The sequence below is a fragment of the Gopherus evgoodei genome, chromosome 4 (assembly GCF_007399415.2).
Source record: "Gopherus evgoodei ecotype Sinaloan lineage chromosome 4, rGopEvg1_v1.p, whole genome shotgun sequence".
NCBI lineage: Eukaryota > Metazoa > Chordata > Testudines > Testudinidae > Gopherus > Gopherus evgoodei.
This window is the reverse complement of record NC_044325.1, coordinates 89874317-89899511: the sequence shown is the minus strand read 5'-3', so window position 1 is coordinate 89899511 and position 25195 is coordinate 89874317. Positions and strand designations below refer to the sequence as shown.

Here is a 25195-nt window from a genome sequence, read left to right as displayed (position 1 = left end):
CTTTCAACAGGGACAAGAAGAGGTCTTCTTACATCATCTCCCCCACTTACACACTCAGATATGTTTGTAACCCTCAAGACACTTTAGCATGCCTATCCTTATTTCTTCTCCAGACAAATCAGTGGGTGACATTTTCTTCATAAATTTGATCTTCTTAAATAATTTTCAGATGTGTTGGCTCTATTTCTATCTACTACTGAAATGATGGTCTGCTACAGGATCACTCATGTACAGCAAACTGAAGAAGTGGAATATCTGTAGTTAGATGTTTTCAAGTCACCAGAGCACGATGAAATACATCCCAGAATACGCAAAGAACTGACTGCAGAGATATCTGAGCCATTAGTGTGATTATCTTTGAAAAGTCAAGGAATGTGGAGGAGATTCCAGAGGACTGGAAAGGGGCAAATATAGTGCCGCTCTATAAAAAAGGGAATAAGGACAATTGGGGGAATTACAGACCAGTCATCTTAATTTCAGTACCCAGAAAGATAATGGAGCAAATAATTAACCTATCAATTTGTCAGGAAAAAATTGTGTTAAACCAACCTAATAGCTTTCTTTGATAGGGTAATAAACCTTTGGGGTATATCTTGACTTTAGTAAGGATTTTGACTCTGTCTTGCATGACCTTCTCATAAACAAACTAGGGAGACAATCTAGATAGAGCTACTATGGGTGCATAACTGATTGGAAAACCGTTCCTAGAGAGTAGTTATCAGTGGCTGTCAGTCAAGCTGGAATGGCCTATCAAATCCCACAGAGATCACTTCTGGGTCTGGTTCTCTTCAATATTTTCATTCATTATTTAGATAAGGGCAAAGTTTGTGGACAATACCAAGCTGGGAGGAGTTGCAAGATTTTGGAGGATAGGATTAAAATTCAAAATGATCTCGACAAACTGAAGTAAATAGGATGAAATTTAATAAAAACAAATGCAAAGTACTCCACTTAGGAAGGAACAATCAGCTGCACACATACAAAATGGGAAATGACTGCCTAGGAAGGAGTACTGTGGAAAGGGATCTGGTGCTCATGGTGGATCACAAGCTAAACAGACCTCTATCCTGCTATAACATGGTCATGGGGAGCCAAAATTTCCTACCACATTATAGCTGAAACCCTGTTATATCGGGGTAGGGGCAGCAGGGCTCCAGCGGCGACTTAAAGAGCTCCAGGCTCCAGCTGCTGTGGGGAGCCCCAGGCTCTTAAATTGCTGGTGAAGCCCCTCTGCCACAGCCCCAGGGTAGGGACAGCTGGGCTCCAGAGGTGATTTAAAGGGCCCGGGGCTCCCTGCAGCAGCCAGAGCTCAGGCTCTTTAATCGCTGGCAAGCCCCACTGCCACAGCCCCAGGGTAGCGGTGGCAGGGCTCCAGCGAGATTTAAAGGGCCCGGGCTCCCTGCAGCAACTGAAGCCGTGGACCCTTTAAAGCGCCACCAGAGCCCCGCTGCTACCACACTATATGCAAACCCATGTTATATCAGGTTGCATTATAGTGGGGTAGAGGTTTATGAGTCAACAGTGTAACACTGTTGCAAAAACAGCAAACATCATTCTTGGGTGTATTAACAGGAGTGTTGTAAGCAACACATGAGAAATAATTATTCCACTCTACTCTGCACTGATTAGGCCTCGATTGAAGTATTGTGTCCAGTTCTGGGCATCACATTTCAGGAAAGATGTGGACAAATTGGAGAAAGTCCAGAGAAGAACAACAAAGATTATTAAAGATCTAGAAAACATGACCTATGAGGGAAGACTGAAAATATTGGGTTTCTTTAGTCTGGAGAAGAGAAGACTGAGGAAGGACATAACAGTTTTCATGTATATAAAATGTTGTTACAAGAGGAGAGAGAAAAATTGTTCTCCTTAACCTCTGAGGATAGGACAAGAAGCAATGGGCTTAAATTGCAGCAAAGGCAGTTTAGGTTGGACATTAAGAAAAACTTCCTTACAGTCAGGATGCTTAAACACTTGAATAAATTGCCTAGGGGGTTGTGCAATCTCTGTCACTGGTGATTTTTAAGAGAAGGTTAGACAAACACCTGTCAGGGATAGTCTAGATAATACTTAGTCGTACCTGAATGCAGGGGACTGGACTAGAAGACCTCTCAAGGTCCCTTCCAATCCTACAGTTCTATGATTCTCCATCCTCTACCCTCAACTTTTCCATTTTCTTGAGACTCTCTGTTACTAAACCACTTTACTTTGCATTCTGTCTTTGTAAATTAATTGGCTTTGTGCTACAGCATTAAGTCCTCTCCTGAAGTCTAGCTGATTTGCTTTACAGCCATGGTTTCATCCTGAACTACTAATTCCACAGTGTATTCAAGTCATTCAAGCAAACTTGCTTGGCATGAGTTTCCTTTATGTATCTGTGCTAGTTTCTATTTTCTGAACTGCAATATATAATATTATACATTCTTGTTCCTTATCAATCTTGCCAACATTTTCTTTGTAGCTAAAAGCAACTTTATAGGTATATAATCTATATTATATTAGCCACATTCCAGTCCTCTGTCTTTGGTGCTATAAATACTTTTGCCACAGGCTTCCCATTTCCTTGTTACTGCCTGAAAAGTCCAGGATGTAATTATCTGCACCTGGTATTTTGTCAAGTTTATTATTTGCTGCGACACTGTATCACACAGCCTTGCCATTCTGCTTCACCTCAACCTTCTTTTCCCATCTCTCCCCCAACAAGATGTTCATCTCTGCAATGTTATAGTCCACGTCTACATTGAGACCAAGAATTTGTTTATGCCCACAGCAAATAATGGCCACATTTGTCTTTACCGTTCTACACTTGCCCAGCAGTGACCTTCCTGTCTCTTTGTATTTATAAAGGTTTACTTTTGTTCATCTTCAGGTCTCTTGCTATTTTCATGTCAATTAAACTTAAGTAGTACATATTTTTGTATGTTAATTTTTTTTTAAACAGACATGCATTTTGTTTTTGTCTGCATCCTTTTACACCATTCTTCTAACTGATTATTTCCATGTCCACTTTGACAGCATCTTGTCCTTAACTACATTCTAAAATTCTCTAGTCCACTATATTTATGAAGTAGACACAATCCTTTGTGAATGAAATAAATTTTCCTACTTGCTGCCTGTTACGATGTACTTTTATTAAAGATTCTGTTTTCCTCTTCCTAATATTTTTATTCATAAATCAAAGAGATTGTATCTCTACTTCCCAGATTCTCTCTATTTTCCTCTTTACCTGACTATTTCTCTCTCTCTCACCCCTTCCCCTGGTCCCAGAGTGTTAGTTCGGTGTCCTGAACAAACTCCTGTCAGGCTACTTTCATTATGCCTACTCCAAAGCTCTCAACATAGTTTCATTTGGGGCCATTATCCCCCTATACTTGCTATCCTAAAATATTAAGAATAATATTCTACACTTCTATGCAGCCTTCCAAAGATTGCTGAGTTTATTGATTACACCTCACAACATGGTTTTTATCATCCACATTTTACTTATACTGAAAATAAGGTACAGAGTGGCCATGTGACTTACCCAAGGCAATGTGGGAAGTATGTGGCAGAACCAGGAATAGACTCCCACTCCTGTGCTTTGGCTACAAAATCATCCTTTCCCTGTTGGCATGTGGTGTTGCTATGTGATGACAATAAACTGCCTTGTTCCACCCCAGAGGTGGAGCACGCAGTAGTGGCTGAAATGATTGTTGTGTATATATACCATTTGTAAAAGTTTATAAAACACTTCTAGACCATTCAAGTAAATTATGATATGGGCCAGATCCTCAGCTAGCGTTATCCTCAGCTTTGCTCCTTTGACTTGACTGGTGTTATGGAATTTTACTACTAAGCAATCTGGCCCATTATTTTACAGCCTCTCTGTTTACTGATTACCAAGTCTCTTACCACTCGAGTACCATCTAAATCAGGGGTCGGCAACCTTTCAGAAGTGGTGTGCCAAGTCTTAATTTATTCACTCTAATTTAAGGTTGGTGTGCCAATAAACATTTTAACATTGTTAGACGGTCTTTCTATAAGACTATAATATATAACAAAACTATTGTTGTATGTAAGTAAATATGGTTTTTAAATGTTTAAGAAGCTTCATTTAAAATTATATTAAAATGTAGAGCCTCCCAGACCGGTGGCAAAGACCAGGCAGTGTGAGTGCCACTGAAAATCAGCTTGTGTGCTGCCTTTGGCACGTGTGCCATAGGTTGCCTACCCTGATCTAAATTATCCATAGCTCCTCCTGTAGTGAGAGAAGAATTTCTCCATAGCTTCCCATTAAGGGGCTTCTTCCCATCTGGAATATTAGAGAATATAACTCACTTTTTCAAGCTCCAAAAATTTTCAGTGTGGGTTCTGTAGATATATTCCCCAGTTGGGATGTAAACAACCACAAAATTCCACAGCTCTGTTTTTTGCATTTCCATGTTCCACTTTTTAAAAAGGCAGTTATATCTTCATTCAATTGTGTAATTCTAGGCATGTCGAGAACAAAGCTGGGAGAATATTTGAAAATGAAATGGAAATTCATCTGCTTTGGGATTTCATTTCAAGCTTGAATCTCAGCACAAGTTCATTAAAAGAGTTTTTTTTTTTTAAAAAAAAAAAGAACCCTGAATATTTTCCTATTAAACTACCAGTTTAAACTAAATGGTGCTGGATGAGTTTTGCTTCAAGTTTTTTCAGCCCTTTCAACCTGAACCTCAAAGTAAAATCAGCAAAGTAAAACCAAAAAATGTCCTGTTTGAGTCAATCAAAAATGTCCTTGTTGCACACAGCAGTCAAGAGTTGTCCCACACCCTATACTCTACAGGGGAAAAAAGCCACTGTCAAACTTAGAGAGCATATTCATTCACCCCTGCTTGAAACTTTATTTGGAAATGTTGTAATTTACAATCTCTGCAAGCAAGAACTGGGAAAATACTGGGCAAAACTGATTCTTGGTGTGACTTCTTTGACTTCTATAGGATCAATCTGGACTATTGTCTTCATTACAGTCTCATTTTTGCAGTCCCTGATATGTTCATTTAGAAACCATTTTATTTTTTCTAAATATCTTGACATTATTGTACATTCCAGAGAGTTAGTCAGATGGAGAGATTATCACATGATACATGTTACTTTGACACCTGATAGACTGTGGAAACCTTGGTAAAGAATTTAAGCTCGAAGTAGTGGTTCACCATCCATCACTTCAAGACAATATCACCAATTCATAAACACTGAAAGAAAGCTAATATTTCTCCCCAAATCTAAGTGCATATGAGTGTTTTCTGGATGGACTATTACTTTACATTAGCAGTAGTTTTCAACAAATTAGCCATTATGGCAATAGTGTTTTGGAAGCCAGGAATTGTAGAATCAGTGATGGAGCAATTAATAGCATTTTATGAGACAAGGTAATTCCTAAAACACAATAACAACAGGCACTGCAGGCACAATTCAATGACATTTCCAAGTTGCAGTCATTAGTGAGCAAGCTGGTTGATGGTGTATATTTCCTCTTCTATCTTTATGAAACAGTTTAATCTTTCTTTCTTAAAAAAAAAAAAAAAGACCAACAAAAACTGCCATTTTACAGCAAGATGGACTGAGTCCAGGTATTCATGGTCTAAGATACAGTGAAATCTACCAAACACAGATCTTCACTTTATAGGTGTGCTGTTAATTAAAACACATCATGGACAAAAACATCCCTATCAATCACTTCTATAACTTTAATAGCCCATGGCATTGCTACATGATGCTACAAAATTATACCAGTTTAAAGGCTACGTGAACCTAGTTTAAAACATGGAGGTGGTAACTTATGACATATCTGACACTAACTCAGTTTAAGACACAAAACACAATTTAAAAGCTGCATGAAACAGACTTAAATTACTACTTTAATTGGCAATAAACTTGAAGGGTTTTTCAAAAACAATTTAAAAATACTGTCCTATGATAGGAGGTTATTCACAAATCAATTATCTCTATCCATACTACAATTGCCAGGTGATAATTCAGACAATGAATCTTTGACAGGGCCCAGCATCACGAGTTACCAGAACTTAGGTGACTGTCAAAAAATATTAATAGAGTCTGTAGCTTTTCTCAAGTTCCTAGAGTAACAGACCTACCTCGACAGATGGTCCCATTCCCCACATATCCAGGTTTGCAGGTGCAGCTATATCCCCTGACAGTGTTAGTACAGATTGCATTCGCATCACAGTTGTGCTGTCCGCTGCCACATTCATCATGCTCTACCAGAAAAAAAAATACAAGAGAGAAAAAGATCTGCTTTTCAGTTTGCTGATCTGACATTTGAAAACTGAGTTAGAACTAACATTAAGGCTGCCACAATGGCTGAACACAGCAGGGTTTCAGATGTAAGAGCCTAATATGGACTGCTTCAATTCCAGGACATAATGACATATTCATTGCAGGAGCAGCTTGTTTATTCAGATTGAAGAGGAGAAAACTATCTGGGAAGACTACACAGCGCTGCTACCATAATAGTCACAGGAAGAAGATTATCACTGCAGCATCTCAGATGTGATAAGCCTCACCATCACTGCCCACTACCAAGTGTGGGGAATATAAATACAAGGTAAGTGTTTATAGTGAGGTGCATTGACAGCATAGTTTTAAAGGTCCAGCAGCACTTCCATTACAATCATTCACATGCACAAATGCATGCTGTGCTAAAGCTTGGCATAAAATATAAAATAATAATATTCTGCACTTCTAAGGCACCTTTAAGACCAAGTGTTCTCAAAGCACCTTCCAGAATTATTGGTCATGTGTTACTCTCATTACCCAAGCTGCCAACAGGGCTGAAAGGCCTGCAACCTACTCTCCCCTCCCTTCCATCTCCTCCATCCCATCCACATGTGTGATGCTGCAGTCCGCTCCAGCAAAGCACCAGTTAAGGTTGCCAGCAACCTTGCCCCTGAAGCCTCTCGCCTCTCATATAGTTCAGCCAGCTCCTCCCTCTGCATATGTGGCAGGAGTTGGAGGAAGGGGAAGAAAGAAGAGCCGCTGACACATCATCCCAGAATAAATATAATGGTGACGCTTTGCCTGCCTCCTGCATGTTTTAAAAGGATGATTTAATGTTAACTGAAGTTAATTTGTTAACTCTTTCTTTATGAAAAGGAATCACAGTGCAGTGATGCTTCCAGAAAGCACAGCTATGGGTGCAAGAAAATGGGTGTAATTAAAAAGCAGAAATTGAAATGCTTCTTGCTAGTGTTTGTCTTTATTGTTGCTAATACAAAAGTCAAGTTAGTCTTTATAAACTTCTCTTAATGGACACTCGTAGCTGAAAGGTACCCTCTAATGGGAAAAGGGTTATGCCTTATAAACAGATTCTCCCAAATTCCAGGTTGACACTGTACTTCAGGATAATTCAAACTGTCTGAGTGACGGATTGCAAGGGCTCTGCTAGAATTAATGTTCTTGAAAGAGCATAAATATGTCTTTGCACATTATCTATTGAGTATATAACGTTTCCAAACACATTCGATAGCTAAGTGATATGGGATTTACATAATTTTTCAAAGGAGTATCATAGGGATATTTTGCTCTTTCCTTCTCACTTTTTTACAATAAGAAATTCATAGATAAAAAAATGTATCTAGCTTCAGCTGATAAATTCAGACTTATGTTTATGCTCTTTAGTTTATGCTGGTCCCTTGCTCTGCTGCAGAATTCACTTTAGCTACTCTCTACTTTTCAGACCCTTAGATATTCTGAGTGTTAGGCTCCTTCCTGGGCACAACAAACTCTTCTTCCTGAACTCAAAGGGAACTATGCAGCAGCCTAGCTTTTGCAACTCCTACCTAGATTAAGAAAAGCACCACACACAGCTCAGCCCATTGTGGCAGACTAAGGAGAAGTTTTTATAGTGGTAACCCTCTGACCACCGCCGGAGGTGATTAGCCCATTCTATTCTTAAAATATATTTTCTTTTAAAAATAACATTTCGCCCTAAATCTCACTATAGAGGAAAGTTGGTGTAGTAATTGATCTGTATTTCAGTAGCACCAGAAACACAGGGGGTAGGGGATGGAGGGCCCATTGTGCTGGGCACTATACACACGCATAATAAAATCAACCCTGCCCTAAAGAACTGACAATCTGTTTAGATTCCCTCAACATTTACAGCAAAAACAATATCCCATCTTAAGGGAAAAACTTGTGTTTGCCAAAACATACAAAACCTTAACCCCTTCGGAGCTGTTCCCAGGTGTTTACAATAGGGGGTCTAACGCAGACAAGGTTCCATACTTGCAGCCTTTTTTAACATTGATGTCAATTAGATCTGTTCGGAGAAATGTAACGGGCATGGTGTTAACAATCGTTCTGGCCATGGGAAACTGCTCTATACAAGAGAACCCAGTGTTGCTAACACCAGTACAACTAAGGGATCCCTGTCCATGCAAGAATTTCCAAAACTGAGAACTATGGGCCAGCTGCAATGGTGGGATTTTTTTTTTTAATTTCCCTAGTGTAGACAAGTCTATAGAAAAGTTAACTACAGCCCTAGCGAGAATGAGTCAGCATTGATCTTCTGTCAGGTTAACAAAAGTCTTTTATTTCAAAACACATTAACCTGTGAGAAAAGGAAAAAGGCTTAAAACTCTGTCAGTATCCTACTTTGGTTGTGTTTCCTTTGTCCTTTAAAGATTTCACCAAAGAGAAGCGTTATTTTTTTTAAAAAATAGCATTTCTGAGAAATTCCCTTAAGGCCTCACCTTAGCATGATTCATAATGTGTATTAGCAAAACTCTCTAGTGCTTAGTTGTAGCCCGAAAACCTACACCAGTGTCTATAGAAAGTGAAATCAATCTACAGAGGGAATTTCAAAGAAGCAGAACAGAAGACAAATCAGACTGACCAGGATTAGCACTGCTACTCTCGCAAGAAATTGCTATGGTATTTTTAATTCTTGCAAGTGTTTTGCGACAAATGGCTTAGTTTGGCAATTCATTCAAAGGACACCTCCTCCAGCAACATGGGGCAATTAACATCATGCTGAATCATTGGCTCAGTGAGGTCAGTGGGATTCAGAGTCAGAAGGGGAGAATTACAAGACAAGATGGCAACCCAAGATGGAATGTGAAGACTCTGAAAAAGAAAAAGAAATTAAAAAGAAAACAAAAGATCTGAGGTAAGAGAATTTGGAGTCACTACTTGTTGAGAGCATGTCTTATTTTGGCAATTACACTTTTAGCTGGAACCCAGAAGTGAAGAAAGGGGCATGTAAAAATAAAAAAATAAATAATCTCAAAAAGTGGATTTTCAGGGTAGGTACAGGGATCGTACATGTGGGGTGGTGGTCACTATTTTACCTGACTGGTTTCATCTATCCCTGATTTACTATACAATATTGACAAAAGTTGAAGTTTGTGAAAGAGCTAGCAGCAGACAAAGGGTGTATCTATACTACAATTAAAAACCCCATAGTTGACCTGAGTTTGGGTTACGGGCTATTTAACTGCAGTTTAGACTTCGGTGCTCAGGCCACAGCTCAAGCTCTGGGACCCTCCCACCTCGGAGGGTCCTAGAGTCCACACTCCAACCCAAACCCAGAAATCTACACTGCTATTAAACAGCCCTGCAGTTTGAGCCCTGAAAGCCCGAGCCCAAGTCCACTGACACAGGCCAGCCAGGGCTGCCTAACAGCAGTGTAGACATACCCAATCGGAGCATGGATGGCTTACTGGGAACAGAGATGAGAGATGTGATTTACTGATTTCCTAAATTTAAGTCATTCCCTGGAGTATTAACATACATTTCAAGAAACAGTAACCATTCAAGAGCAATAATAATTATTATAATAATACTTTCTCCTTATAGACACGTTAATTTCTTTATGAAATTCTTGGAGGTTGTATATTCAGGTCTTATATATCTTGTATCTAAATAATATATTAACCTATAATGGGGAAGAAATGTGGCCTAGTAGCTCTGGAGTCAGGTGATCTGGATTACATTCTCACCTGTGCTAGAGGCTTGCCTCATTTTTTCCTTCCGTAAAATGGGGATACTACTACTTAACTCATAGAAACGTTCTGAGGATTAACTAACAATAGTAAACTGTTTTGAAATGCTCACATGTAAGATACTGTAGATGATTAGAGTATTCTTATTATTACTTTATTGGTATAAATCTGAGAATCGAGTGTTTGCTGCTGGCTTATCTTTTGCTTTTTTACTTCTTCCTTGTTGTATCACTAAGCACAAAGAACACCTCACATTTCCCTTCTGCCTATCCAGCCAGCCACAACCAAAATCGACAAACTAATAATTTATTACTAAGCTGTTTGTTGTCAGTAAAAGTCTCCTAGAATTTTCAAAACCTTTCATGACCTTTCCCAAAATCCACAAGAGGATTATTTTATAAGCACAGTATTTTCTCAGTTCATATTTGTAGCAGGATAGTTTGCGAAGAAAAGACAAGAATGCATATTCTCCCCTTGGCCATTGGCTAGGGATGCACTCTTGCTTTCATGTATGCTTGAAAAATTACTTCCAAGAAATTAGACTTATTTTACAAAAATATTTCTGAGGAAGAATGTTCCCCCTCCTGCCTTTGTTGTTCCCAAAGTCAAAGCCCACTGTATACCCATAAAGTGAGTAAAATCCCCACAGAAAACTTGCATTTGAAAATGCTGTCACTGGAAAGTCAGCCCCAGTTAACGACCTGCCTCAGGCAACAGAGAGAGCATAAACCTGAACAGAAATCTACAACGATAACACTATGGGTTTGGGAAAACTAAAGTTGTTTATGTACCATTAGAGATATACAATGCTATGCACAGTAATTACAGATCTCTGCTGTAGATACCTAATGAAATTAACTGTTTATCTTGATTATTAGAACACTTTGGTGTATCTTCTAACAAGTAATCCAAGAAGAAAATCTTATTTTTCAACACTGCATGCCCTTATATAAATAATAATCATATAAAAAGCAAAATTAATCCACCAATAGTTAGCTTCAAGTAGATAGCAAGTTGAATATGACATTTAGACTCGAAGAAAGTAGTACTACATCTTACACAGTAGCTCAAAACAGCTTAAGCATTAAGAATTGATTTAAGATAGGTTGTGTTTGTCTGGTACCACTGAAAGAATACAAATGGGAAGCTGAGGGGCACATGAAGTGTCAACCCTTTCCCTGAGCTCCATGGAAGAGCTAGCCATAATGTGGAGGGAGAGTACAGGCCCTGTTTCTTGTTAGCACCCCAACCACATTAGATGCCTGGAAAGGCAAAGAGACAGGTAATCCCCAATCACCATGGCATAGTTGCCCTGGCATGGAGCCAAAGATGATGCAACTGCCACATGAGAGTGCAACCCTTTGGAGGAATTCTGACCGAGCCTGGCTAGATCGGATAGCTAAATATACACCACATAGGTCACCACAATTCCACATACTCAACAAGTATATTCTACAACCAGTCACATAAAAATCACTCATTGTGCAAATGTGCATTAAAACAATAAATGAGTGAGATTTGAGGCAGCGGGCAGCTATGGTCCAGACAGTAGAACTAAACCCTATAGGTAAGTGTTGTCATTAATACATCTCATCAGAGAAGTTCACTATGAAAGATGGAACATCTAATATTAGTTAATGACAGCAATATGTCCCAGAATGCCCTCTTGGGCATATCGGAGTTTGGAGTCTTTTCCTGTGGACTCACATATTTAGATTTTAAACAGATCTTTAGCATTTTTTCAAAACACAGGAAACTTTATGTGAATTAGGGTAAAGTGTTTGCAAGTGACAGCAATGCAGTATTTTGCATACATCAAAGAATTATCTGCTCCAACTGAGTTTTCTCTTTCTTTCTCATAAATACACAACACTGTTGACAGCAAATAACACCAATGAAAATGTAAATTGGATAAGGCAAACAAAACCTAACAAAAACCAAAGAAGTCAGCAATATTAGGGCACCTATTTCCTTTTCACATCCCCCATCACTCAACTTTTCTGGCCTAATTTTGATGAAAAGCTACAGAACTAGGTCCTCTCACTGAGGTGAATATTTTACCACTTGAAAAATGCCCTGTATATTATGCTGCATTCAGCTGGGGATGTGCAGTAAGAATATGAGGGGATTACATCCAAAGAAGCACGTTATACAGAGGTTCTTTTTCCAGAAGTATTTGTAGAGTCAAGAGGCCCTTCGAAATAGATTTGGAAAATACCTGCAAAGTGAGATATTATTCCAAGGATTTATCTCTTACTCTAAACATAAATATATATGCATACATACATATATCTTTCTTCTACTCGTGAATTTATATGTGCTTGTGAAAGGTTCTAGATGTTCTGAAGATTGACGTCCTCTATTTAGCCACATAACAGGGCAAGGTGGAAAGAAGCAGTGCAATCTTGCCCATGATGAGTTACTAATATGACCCAATCTGGACCCAGATGAACTAAATCTAACAGTGAAAGAGCAGTGGTGTCTCCCCACACTTATTCAAGTCAAGATACTTAATGCCAAGTTTAATGGTGATGTCAGTGGTGTGGACACATCCAGGAGGAACTGGACTGAGACTACCAACTCATTTCACACAGGTCACTTCACAGCCAGCAGATGGTAATGGGTTTTGCTCACCACTGTCTTGAACTGCGCTTTAACTGGTGACCTAGAGCAAAAAGCCGTTCTATCCCACTGCCAATGCCCTGAGCAATCCAGGCTCCCTCATTTTCCCTTAGCAACAAAAACAAAACAGATTTCAAATGTCAGGGTCCTTGCCTCACAATATGTGTAAATAGATCTCATTAACAATAATCACTGATGTAATATACCATAGTCTCAAGCTGGCGTAAATCCCAATAGCTCCATTGGCTCAGTGTGCATAAACAGAGGTGAGAATAACCCGGCAAACAAAGTCATATATATTATTTTTATACCATGTAATAGCATAAGTACAAAATGTGATCTACATTTTCCCCAAGAGTTTCTATGCTGTGCAAGATCCTAAACAATATTCTGTAACTGTGATCTTTGCCTTATACTTACATTCACTTAGCATATAGAATCCTACCATTCAGAGCATTCTGAGTTAAAATTTAATTTAAAAACTAGGTAAGGAACATGTGTGAAAAAGAAGCATTTACGATATCTTTTACTTTTTGTCTTCACAATGCAATATAAATACAATTTACATTCTAAACTTCATACAAAAAACTATATCAATCACAGATTCCAAATTAAAAACCCTTATCCAGTTAATTTTAATAGTGCATTTTTGCCATTTCATATTTTGTTTTCAGTTCTACAAATAAGTGCAAAGCATAAAACTCAAATTTCTTATTTACCTGAAATAACTACTATACTAGATCTTCACACAAATACATTTTATTTCCTATCAATAACCATAAGCCATTTTGCTCTGAGCTTCTCATGAAATAGGCATCTTAATATATAGGACAGCGGCACATATCCTCAGGTTTGTCCTTATCACAGGGACAATCTTAAATCATACTCTCTGCCATGAAATCTGCTTTGCTGCACAACTTCATGAAAATTGCTAAAGGTGAGTAACCTCTTCTTCAGCAGTTATTTGACTTTCCATGCCAAAATTTCACCTTGTGTATTTTTACACAGAAGTCAAATATTGAACAGTGATGAGGAGAAACAGAGTTGTATGTTGTTGTTTTTGGGGGGGGAGGGGCGGGGAATACTTCATTGTATCTGTTTGTACTTCATTCACCTACCGTATTATGGGTCAACTTGTGACCATTATTGGGCATCCTTACAGAGGAGAGAGCAGCCTCTGCAGAACTGCTATACCCCATCTGGTACAGATGGACAGAGTGTGAGGGCACACATAGACAGAGTGAGCAGAGGTGTGGCTGCATCCCTTTAAATTCATTGGTTAGAGAAGTAAACTGTGCCATGTCAAGGGCTGACACAGGTTGCTGACCCTCTGGGAGACTGAACTGTGACTCTTTGAGATATCATGTGGACTAGGAAAAGTAATTTTAGGACAGGTATATCTACTACAAGCTATCTAGTCAAGACAAGGCCTGGGTCACAATTCAGTCCATGGTCTCCTGCAAGGCATCTGCATAATGTCCCTTACACAGGGCTCACAGTAACTCATCAATCTAGTACTAGGCAATTATTGTTCATTATGAATATATTTTACCAGATATTTTCGTATCACTATTTAAGTGCCAAATTTCCAAATATGGGCTTCTAAATTGTTTCCAAAACATCTGCTGCATCACTTGGCCCCTGAAAAATCCTAATTCATGCCTACAAATTGTGGCACCCATTATGTATGCACATTGATATTTATGTGCCATTATCCGTTCTTTTTGAGCAAATATCTGTTAACGTACACGAATTTGGATTCTGCGGGTACAATCAGCAAATACAAAATATTTTGATGTGTGCATATGGGGGGAAAGGTGAGAGACATCAGAACGTGAGGGCCACACTTCTGAAAAATTGGCCTTCAGGATACTGTTAAATTTTGAGCACTAGGGGCCTGATTCAGAGTCCACTGAAGTCAGTGCAAAGATCTCCATTGACTACAATGGGCTTTGCTTCAAGCTCTAGCTAAAGATAGAGTCAGGGGTGGTGTAATTCATGTGCCACATTTTCTCATGTAGACTTTTTTTGCCCTTTTATTTCCCTTCTTTCTTAAAATACATTTGATTGATTTTCTCATCCTTTACCACTTTGTCCCACAAATGTGCTCCCAATCTTTTTATTAATATAGAAGAATAGCTACTGAGTTATTGATGTTAACACTCATAGCATCAGTTTTCTTCTGACATTTAATGTGTATGATATGTTTACCAGTAACTGGTACAGTAACAGCACTGACATATTTAATTAAATTCTGAAATGAGCCCTTGGCAAGCGAATGTTCCTGTGGAGGAAATATGCAAAAAAATTGAAAAATTCCTCAGTTTAAGTCAGATGCTTATCTTGGCTGGAGTTTTGGGGAAAATTTTGTGATTCAGACTTCGCAGGTTTTACAATAAATTTGGAGAATCCTCTCCAGTGCTTTATTGCTCCCTAATTTTAAAAAAGCGACCTTGTGAAAAGATTTAGTGACAAAGACAACAGGGTTCTCATTAGAACTGGGCCCTTAATCAAGTGACTCTCCTCATTCTTAGGGTGCTAGAAATTAAATCTATTATAATTTCCAAACAGGGCTGAAAAAAACAAACCTTAGCATATTTTTATGTAAGAAAACTAAGCCATTCTCTCTCTGGAAACCTAATTTTACACTTTGGGACACCAAAAGCTGTGTGAAATTGTGTGTGTGTGTGGATGATCAAATTCAACTCAGACCAGATCTACACTAAAAACATTTCCTGCTATCATAGTATCTGAGACAGTCTGTATTAGGGTGACCAGATAGCAGCTGTTAAAAAACAGGACAGAGGGTGGGGGTAATAGGTGCCTATATAAGAAAATTCCCAAAAAATGGGACTGTCCCTATAAAAATGGGACATCTCGTCACCCTAGTCTGTATCCCTATACTCACCCTCTTTACAATACTATAATGAATTTTGTACAATGTATACCTTCTGAAGTATCATTTGAAAACTCAATTTGATGATCATTATTGTCCTGATAAAATGTGCGTGGCAACATTGTTAAATTCTACTGTAAGACATTGCTGAGACATGCTCAAGTTTAGAAAAGCAGACACAAATCAGTTCCTCAGAGACAAAAGGCAAACTGATGCCTCAACCAGGTGTCAATAAAGTCAAATGGACGATCAACCCAGTTAAAAAGACATTCTTTGGCAGGAAAAGGGTGTGACCAAGAAATTTACATCTTGGCAATGAACAGCTGGAAGTTCCCGTCTCCACAGACTGGCTGTCTCCTGAACCTCAGCTAGAGATGATTTTCAAAGGGAAAAAAGAGCTCTAAGAAAGGATAATGGAAGCCCCCAAATACACCTCTCTCCATCTCTACTCACGGCATCAACACCACCTTAAGGACAAGGAAATTACATTGAACTGGGGGGAAGAGATCCTGGCTGGAAGGATTCCAGACAGTAAGACTGTTAGTGCAAGTAGTGAGAGAGGCTCTTTGCTTTGAATTCACTTAGCTTGTTAAGTTAGGTGTTAGTTGCATTTTACCTTTTTTTTCTGTAACTAAGCCTGACTTTATGCGTCTTTACTTGCAGGGCTGGTGCAAGGACGTTTCGCACCCTAGGCAAAACTTCCACTTTGCGCTCCCCCTCCGTACCCCCCCCCACCCTGAGGCACCCCCAACCCCACTGCAGCTACCCTCCTCCACCCTGAGGTGCCTCCCTTGTGGCAGCTCCCCACCTCCACCCTCTGCCCTGAGGCACCCCGCCCCAACTCACCCCTGCTCCGTGCATGAGCACCCCTAGCGCACCATGGCTGCTTCACTTCTCCTGCCTCCTGATTGGCGCCGCAAGCCTGGGAGGCGGGAGAAGTGAAGCAGCTACAGCATGCTCAGGGAGGAGGCAGGGCGGGGGTGAGTTAGGGAGGGGAGTTCCCCTGCATGCTGCCCTCCCCCACACTTGTTGCAGGTGGCTCTCCCCACGCTCCCCTAGCCCAGCTCCCTCTGCCTAAATGCTAGTGGCGACCAGGGCAGCCAAAGATCCGGCCACCGCAGTCACTGCCAAAGAAAATGGCGCCCCCCAAATCCCAGCGCCCTAGGCAACCGCCTAGGTCACCTAAATGGTTGCACTAGCCCTGTTCACTTGTAATCACTTAAAATCTATCTTGCTGTAGTTAATCAGCTTGTTTTATTGTTTTATGTAAGCCAGAGGGTGTTTGGATTGAAGTGTAGAGACAGTTAAACTGGCAAAAAAAGGTCATGTTACCATTATAGCTTACTTCATTTGGGAAATTGGTATAAGCCATATCGAAAAGACACTCTCCTTTTCTATTAGGGAGGTTTGCCAGTACAGCTATACCAGCAAACACTTTCTGGTGTACACCTGCCCCTCAGTAAAGGAGAGGGCTGCCAGGTAGCTTCAGACCTGCAGAGCTTAATGCTGAGCTATATGGCACTTAAGTGCTATGTAGGCACCTAGATCAAGCCCTTCAGAATTTAGAAGCTAAAGCTCCAGAGGAATTCCTAAACTTCACAAGAACTGAGCTACAGAAGAGCTGCCAGTCCTGGACTGAAGCTCTCTCTGCTTCTGCAAATCTTTGCTCTACAAACAGTGCAACCCTGGGGACTTTAATTGGTCAAGAGTTGTAGTTAATCTCAGTTCAGTAAATAGGGTTTACACTGTAGTAAGAGATATCAATGATCTACCACAAAGTTACCAAGGCACAAAACAAAAAACTGCCAAAAGTTTAACAATGGAAAGAGGGTAAACATCCACAGTGCTGAATATTGTATGACTATGCTACAGTCTGATGAGATTTAAAACATGAAGATTTAAGAATAATTGGTGTCAATTTCTGGAAGTTTACAACTAATATTTCTTATTAATTTGCTTGGTAATTTCATACTTTTAGATAACCAGATACATTCTGTAGCCTTTGTGTATGATATGTTATGGCTGTGTTGTACAATGGCTAGAGGACAGGTCTGGAAGTCAAGAGATTCCACTCTTGTCTTTTGTGATCTTGCGAAAGTCACTATATCCTACATGTATTTCATTTGCACTGTGAGTAAAGCAGAAATAATTATGCTTACCATCTTTGGTAAAGGCTTTGAGATAGATGGAATGTTCCCATCCATAGAAGTGCTAAGTATTATTATATTCATTTTTAGCACAGCTGGTTTTGGAGATAATATTTAGAAAGTAAACTCCCCCCTCTATACAAATCATTTGGTTAATCAGTATACAAGGAGGTGGACAAATCATTCCCTATGGGCTATAGTCTGATCACATTAAGGTCAATGAAAGTTTTGCAACTGACTTCAATGGAATCAGGAATTAGCCCTACAAAATTTTTTTCCCAAAAACATAGAACCACAAACTACTGAATTGTGATTATCCCGAAAGCACAGCCTGTCTGCATTTTCTGTGTAATTATTACTTTTTTTATTGTGAAAGTGGAATAATGAGTCTTGTAGAGAAAACAATCTAAGTCACATCTGCATTTAATTTACAGCTTGGGTAGGTGTACACATGCCCACTTTGATCAAGCTAGCGCATTAGCATGGATGGTGGGATGGGCTACCCACCACAGTAAGGACTGTACTGGGGCCAGCTAGCCCCTCCCACTGGCTGGCCATCATGGCTATGCTTCTACTTTTAGTGTGCCAGCACAATCAAAGCTAGCATACATACAGCTACCCCCACAAGCTGAATGTAAATATACCCTGAGTCTTGGAATTCAGTTTAACATACTAAACAGGAGAGCAAGTGCATAGTTCCAGCTATATAAGCCAGTTGTCAGCTAAAGGAATTGTACTAATCAAAATCAAGGTAGAGAAGAGGACAGGACTATGAAGGTCTTGCCTGCCTTAATCACGGAAAAACTAATACATAAAATCTTTTCTCCTCACAATACCTAAACAGTTATCAGCATGAGGAAGTAGAAAGCAAGATTCTGATGAAAATCATGTCAGACATACTGTAAATTTAAACACTGAGGAGAAACAGGTGCAACTAGTAAATCAGAGGTAATGACACAATTCAGCAAACTGAGAATGTGTCTTCCAATTACAACTGCCTAATTCACACATTACAGAAATGTGTCTGTTACCATTATGTTTTAGGAAACCATTTTATTTTGACCATGTATTGTAAAAATATACCAGAGATGGTTCAAATACTTTCATTCTGTATTGCCAAAGCAAAGTAAAGGGTAATATGAAATAAGCTTTACCTATTATGGAGTCGCTAGTTGCAATACCATCATTAATATTGAACCAGAAGTTTTCAGTTTAACAGGAGCTTTAAACCTTTATTTAGTAGAAATCTCAAGAGATAAAAGTGAAACATACAGCATAAACTTTGACACATTTTTCATGGTGACCTGATGAAAATTGGGTTAATAAGAGTTCTTAAAAAAAAGGACCCCGCCACCTTTAGTTTTTCACTCCATTGTCTCATACCATCACTCCATAAGGTTTTCACTTCTACCTGAACCAAACTTCAAAAAGCAGCATATACCCCAACTTCATCAAATTTGCACTCTAGCTTAAGAGTAACAGTGACGTCTCAGCAATATTAAGACAGAATCACTTCCAAAAAATATGGAATGTGAGACAATCAGATTTGCCAATCTGTGGATCTGAAAAGTATCTGAGATCACTGTTAAGCTTTTGTGTTAGAGTACAAGTCTGATCAACTCAGGCACGTATTACTTTTTGGTATCTGTTGGACTGAAAGCTTAGCAGAGTATTGGAGTGAGTGTTGACAGCATTGTGGGCATTGTCAAAGTGGTAAAGATTGCGGAAGACTTTTCCCTTAACTGACCATTTCCATGCCTTTCAGGTTTCGAGTTGGGGGGATGTGTCCCAATACAACCTTAAATGTCACTAAACATTTTGGTATCTTTTATATATATGCTTATAGTTAAGCATACAATTGAGTTTTTTCCAGAAGGATGAATTTTAGGATTTTAAATCCTTTCAGGAACTGGGTCATAACATTGCCGCTTTTTGATAGTACAGGTGGACACAGAGAGAGACTTTTATATATGCAGAATCTCTCACCTAAACTGGAGTTTGGCTGTGATACCTGGGCCAAGATTTTAAAAAGCAGGTTCCTAAAATTAGGCTTCTAGATCCATATAGTAACTCCTCACTTAAAGTCCTCCCGGTTAACATTGTTTCATTATGTTGCTGATCAATTAGGGAACATGCTTGTTTAAAGTTGTGCAATGCTCCCTTATAACGTTGTTTGGCAGCTGCCCGCTTTGTCCACTGCTTGCAGGAAGAGCAGCCCATTCCAGCTAGCTGGTGGGGGCTTGGAATCAGGGTGGACCGGCAGCCCCCTTATCAGCTACCCCCACCCCCGCTCCCATAAGTTCCCTGTGCAGCAGCCACCCAGCAGGCTACCAATTGCTGGCAGTTCAGCTGTCCCTCCCCCCACTGCTAAGTGCTGCTCCTGCCCTCTGCCTTGGAGCTCCTCCCAGGAGCCTCCTGCTTGTTGTGAAGGGGAGGGGTGAAGTTAGGGGCTAATGTCAGGGTGTCCCCCTCCCCCCTACTCCTGCCCCCCAATTACCCCTTCTCCATATAGAGCAGGGTGGGTACAGGACAGGGCTCAGGACTGAGAGAGCTTGCTGGCCACAGCTGCTGTCTCAACTTCCTGATCTTTTTAAAGGCAATGTACTTAGAGTGGGGTCAGCATACTTAAAGGGGCAATGCATGTCTCTCTCCCCCCCCCCCCCCCAGGATGTCTCTCTCTCTCTGCCAAGCTGTCTCCTCTCCCTCCATTCATGCTTCCTTGCAGAGTGTGAGGCTACATTAACAACAGTGTGTTAACCCTTGAGTGCTCAGCCAAGTGCTAGTTCATCATTTAGCAGTAAGGCATTCCCTGGGAAATATCCCACCCTTTCACCCTCTAACTTTGCCACCTCAACCAAGCTTCACAATCATCATTGCTGTGTAACAGTATTAAACTGTTTGTTTAAAACTTATACTGTGTATATATATATATATATATATATATATATATATATATATATATATATATATTTTTGTCTGGTGAAAGAAAAGTCCCTGGAACCTAACACCCCCCGCCATTTACATCAATTAATTCTTACAGGGAAATTGATTTGTTTACCATCATTTCACTTCAAGTTGCATTTTTCAGGAACATAACCACAACATAAAGCAAGGAGTTATGGTATTTAGGTGCCCAAAATTAAAAGTGCCCTGATTCTCAATAGTGCTCAGTACCAAGCTACTTCCACTGAGTTTAATTGGACAAGATGGGTGCTCAGCACTTTTGAAAAGAAGGCCCTTTATATATTTAGGCTGGTTATTTACCTTAGCCTCGTTTAGCCTCACAGAAAATGACACTGAAATTTTAATGGCAGCAAGTGGTCAAATAATTTGACATCTCATTTAAAAGACTGCACCTCCAGCAACAAATTTTCTCCTAATCGTATGCTAAGGAACAGGTTCAATATTGACTCATATGCAAAATATGACACCTAGTGAATCACTTAAACCACCTATGTATTTTCTTGAAGATCTTCCATCCAAATACCAACCAGATTTGACTATACTTAGCTCAGGCTGTGATGGAGTCATAGCTCATAAGCTGTTTTGGCTGCAGCTACATAACATATTATATCAGTGAAATATTTAAAGTACACTGAAAGCTAGGTCAGACAGCATTATATGCTGTTTATTGCTCTAGCATTTGGGACTCACTTGCCACTAGATAATCACAAAACAAATGTATTCCATAAACTTATAACAACTAAAAAAAAATAAATAAAAATAACCTAAATACCCAGACATATGATGCACTACATTGAAAAAATGCATGGTTGGTTGATGTTAATCCAAATAGGGAGATCATTTCTAAAGGATTTATACTCTGAATGCATGCAGGCAGCCATAGGGAAGCACTAACAAACCATGTTGCTAGCCAAGAAAAATAAGAATTTAAGCACAGGATTATGCAAGACGACAGCTGTAAGAGAAGTGTCTTTTCTCCAGGAAAGCTTAGCACAGGAGTTTAGGAGGGATAGAGGCAATAACCTGAAATATCAAGTGGAGAAATCTAAGGACAGAGGTATAAGTGCATTGCGGATTTAAGGTAGGGGCCTTCAGGGAGGGAGTGGTTCACTTGCTGCCCTTTCTTTTCAGCACTACACACTGTCTGATTCATAAAATACTACCTGAAAATACCACTGTAGGCAGCCTTTGGAAAGGAGAAGATCATTAAAAAGGCAAGAAAAATGTAAGCACAAAAGAGAGACTACAAAAATCCATTTTCAAAAGAGGATACAAGAAAAAATAATTCAAATTTACATTTTTCATTTTAATTCTGTGCGTCTAGGAAGCCAGACAAGAGAAACTTTCGCACAAATTCATTACAAGACAAGAAGTGAAGAGAGGGTGAACAACTAAGTTTCTAGGAGTACAACGAAGTACAAGGGAAGCCAGTAGTTTCAGTAGTGGGATTAGAGTGTTTTATTTTAGAGAGCTGGAAGCCATAGGCCAAGAGAATAGAAGAGATGGAATCTGAAGAGCTGTGACCATGACTGAGAAGGAAGTACCTGCTTGCTCCTTGGAAGGGAGAGCAGTTTCTACAGCTGTGTAGCCAGAGAAGCCCAGTAAGCCGGCAGGTAGGTTTCTAATAAAAAATTACTACACATTTTCCAGCTTTAATAAGTATCTTTATCTTTTAATACTATTTATATTTTCTATACATCTTGAACCTCCAAAATAATTTCAGGGGGAAGTTCTAACCACAGCCAACCATCTTCTGCAGGAAGGGAGCTGCCAGTGTGCAGCTCTCCCCATGCCATCAATTAAGTCTGTAGAGCAAACTGGCTAGAGAGGAGTAATGTCTCTGGGGATGACCTATGCACCACTTCGTATACAAGAAATGTTGAAATACAAGACAAAACTGTTATATTCTTGGGGGCAGACGGTTTAGGAAGAAATCACTTGAGGCTAGACAGCAGACAGCTAATAAAACTACCATTTATTTACAGACACAGAACTCACCTAACCGGCCGAAGCTGGCTGGGCTATCCCCATATAATCTAACTCAGTTGCCATAGGAACAAAAACCATGACAACCAAATATACAACATAGTCCTCCCCCCCAATAAGAACATCCCCTAAATAAAACACACACTAGACTAGAGAGGGAGGGTAGACTGCCTCCATTCCCGGCTAACCCCTGGGGATTATTTTGCCCCATAACCGTGGATTCGCCCTAGCTAAAGATCCAGCCGATGAGGAGGCCTTCTGTCTCTAGGTGGATTATGGCGAACTTCTGGTGTTGTTGCACCCGAAAGTACTATGGGCTCAGGGTCCGCAGCACGAACGGGTGAGGAGGTGGTATCAGCTCGTGCTGGGCAAAGGGGTATCTCAGCCGCCGGCAGTAATGGAGGAGAACAGTCAGGAACAGGTGATTCGTGATTTGGTGTCTCACCAGAAGAGGTGAAGTCAGACCACTCAAATGCAGATGTGTCCTGAGGACTGGCATCACCTGGCAGCAGCTGATCTACATGTCTGTGCAGTCCGATCTGTGTAGGAAACAGGTCCTGTTTGAGTGATGATCATGACAGGGACCCATTTAGCTCTGGAAATATAATTCCGAGCCAAAACTGGCTGTCCAGAGCTAAAGGTTCGGTCTTTTGCTCTGGGTGCCCGTCTGATGACCTGATATTGCTGCTGACGTTGCACAATTTGTTGGGGTTCAGAAGGTTTCAGCAGATCAAAGCAAGTGCGCAGATGTTGTCCCATCATTAGAAAGGCTGGGGATGCCTTGGTCGTAGCATGAGATGTGTTTCTGTAGGAAAGTAAGAAGGTATCCAGACGCTTTTGAATGGAGTGTTGTCCCCTTGCTGATTTCAAAGCGTGTTTCATTGTCTGCACAAATCTTTCAGCTAATCCATTGGTGGATGGATGATATGGTGCTGAAGTGATGTGGTGTATCCCATTTGCCTTCGTAACATTTTGAAACTCCTGCGAGACGAACTGTGGTCCATTGTCGCTCACAAGCTGTTCCAGCAGACCGAAATGACTAAAGAGTCCCCTTTGTTTTTGGATAGTACTCTCTGCAGTAGTGGACTGCATTATAGAGACTTCTGGCCATTTAGAATTGGCATCTACTGCCACCAAGAACATGCTTCCTTCAAGGAGGCCAGCGAAGTCAACGTGAATACGTTCCCACGGGTTTTCAGGCCAGTCCCATGGGTGTAGGGGTGCCCACTGGGGTGCATTCCTCACACCCTGACATGACATACAAGCTTTTGCCTTCTCTTCAATAGCACTGTCCAATCCAGGCCACCAAAAATAGCTTCGTGCAATTTCCTTCATGCGCACTATTCCACAGTGACTGGAATGTAGCTGTTCTAACATCTGTGATCTCAGTGGTGGTGGAATAATGACACGTCTCCCCCACAACAAACAACCAGATTGGACCGATAACTCTGTCCTCCTGGACATGTAGCTAACAAGGTCGGGTGAGACCGGAGAGGTTTGTTGAGATTTTCCATGCATCACCAGGTCCATAACTTGGGACAATACTGGGTCAACGCAAGTTGCCTTCTTTATCTGAGTAGCAGTAATGGGTGTATTCTCTACCTGTTCAAAAGTAGAATATTTCCTTTTGGGCACTATCTTGATGTTTGACCGACAAAGGCAACCTTGAGAGGCCATCTGCATTGCCGTGCAGAGTGGGTTTCCGATATTTGATTTCATACGTGTGTGCTGAAAGTAACAATGCCCAACGTTGCATACGATCAGCAGCTAATGGGGGAATGCCTGTGTAGGGTCCAAAAATTGATGTCAGAGGTCAATGGTCTGTGAGAAGAGTAAACTTCCGCCCAAACAGGTACTGATGAAACTTCCGAATTCCAAAAACAAAACAATTCCTAATGCCTCACATTCGATTTGGGTGTAGTTAGTTTCTGCTTTGCTTAGAGTGTGTGAAGCAAAAGCAACAGGTCTCTCTTCTCTCAAAGGCATAATGTGTGACACGACTGCTCCCACTCCATAAGGGGAGGCATCGCAGGCCAATTGTAGGGGTAAGGATGGATCAAAGTGCATTAGAACTTCAGAACTTAGCAATGCATCCCTTAGCTTTGTTAAATGCAACATCACAGGCTTCCAGGCCTTGTTCTGCCCAAGGAGCTCGTGAAGTGGTTTTAGCAGTGTTGCTAACTGTGAGATGACTTTCCATAACAGTTCAGTAGTCCTAGAAATGAGCGCAGCTGGCTTACATTTCGAGGTGGGGGAGCCTCCACAATAGCCTTAACTTATGAAGACCCGCAGCATCAATGATGTGTCCCAAATATTCAACAGAGGACTGGAAGAACTCACACTTGTCTCTGCGAACTCGTAGGCCATACTCTTCCAGTCTTTGTAGGGTAGCCTCTAAATTCTTTAAGTGATCCTCTTCATTCCTTCCAGTGACCAGGATATCATCCAGATAGCACTCAACTCCTGACAAGCCACACAAAATCTGCAGCCTATCCATTGAGCTCCACCTTAACATCAATAGTGCCCAACATGGGCACAGCTTCTCCCGTATACGTCTTCAGAACAGTTTTTGTTGCCTTAAGCAGAAGATGCTG

At 40.4% G+C, this 25195-nt stretch overlaps 1 protein-coding gene across 2 annotated transcripts in view; it reads right to left on the bottom strand.

Annotated features, from left to right (window-relative positions):
- Positions 1 to 25195, bottom strand: part of NELL1 (neural EGFL like 1) — a 454792-nt gene that overhangs the window by 202951 nt on the left and 226646 nt on the right. For both annotated transcript variants that reach the window (XM_030560164.1, XM_030560165.1), the window contains exon 14: positions 6117 to 6239. In XM_030560164.1, coding sequence (XP_030416024.1) covers positions 6117 to 6239 — 123 coding nt within the window. The remainder of the gene's footprint in view (positions 1 to 6116; positions 6240 to 25195) is intronic.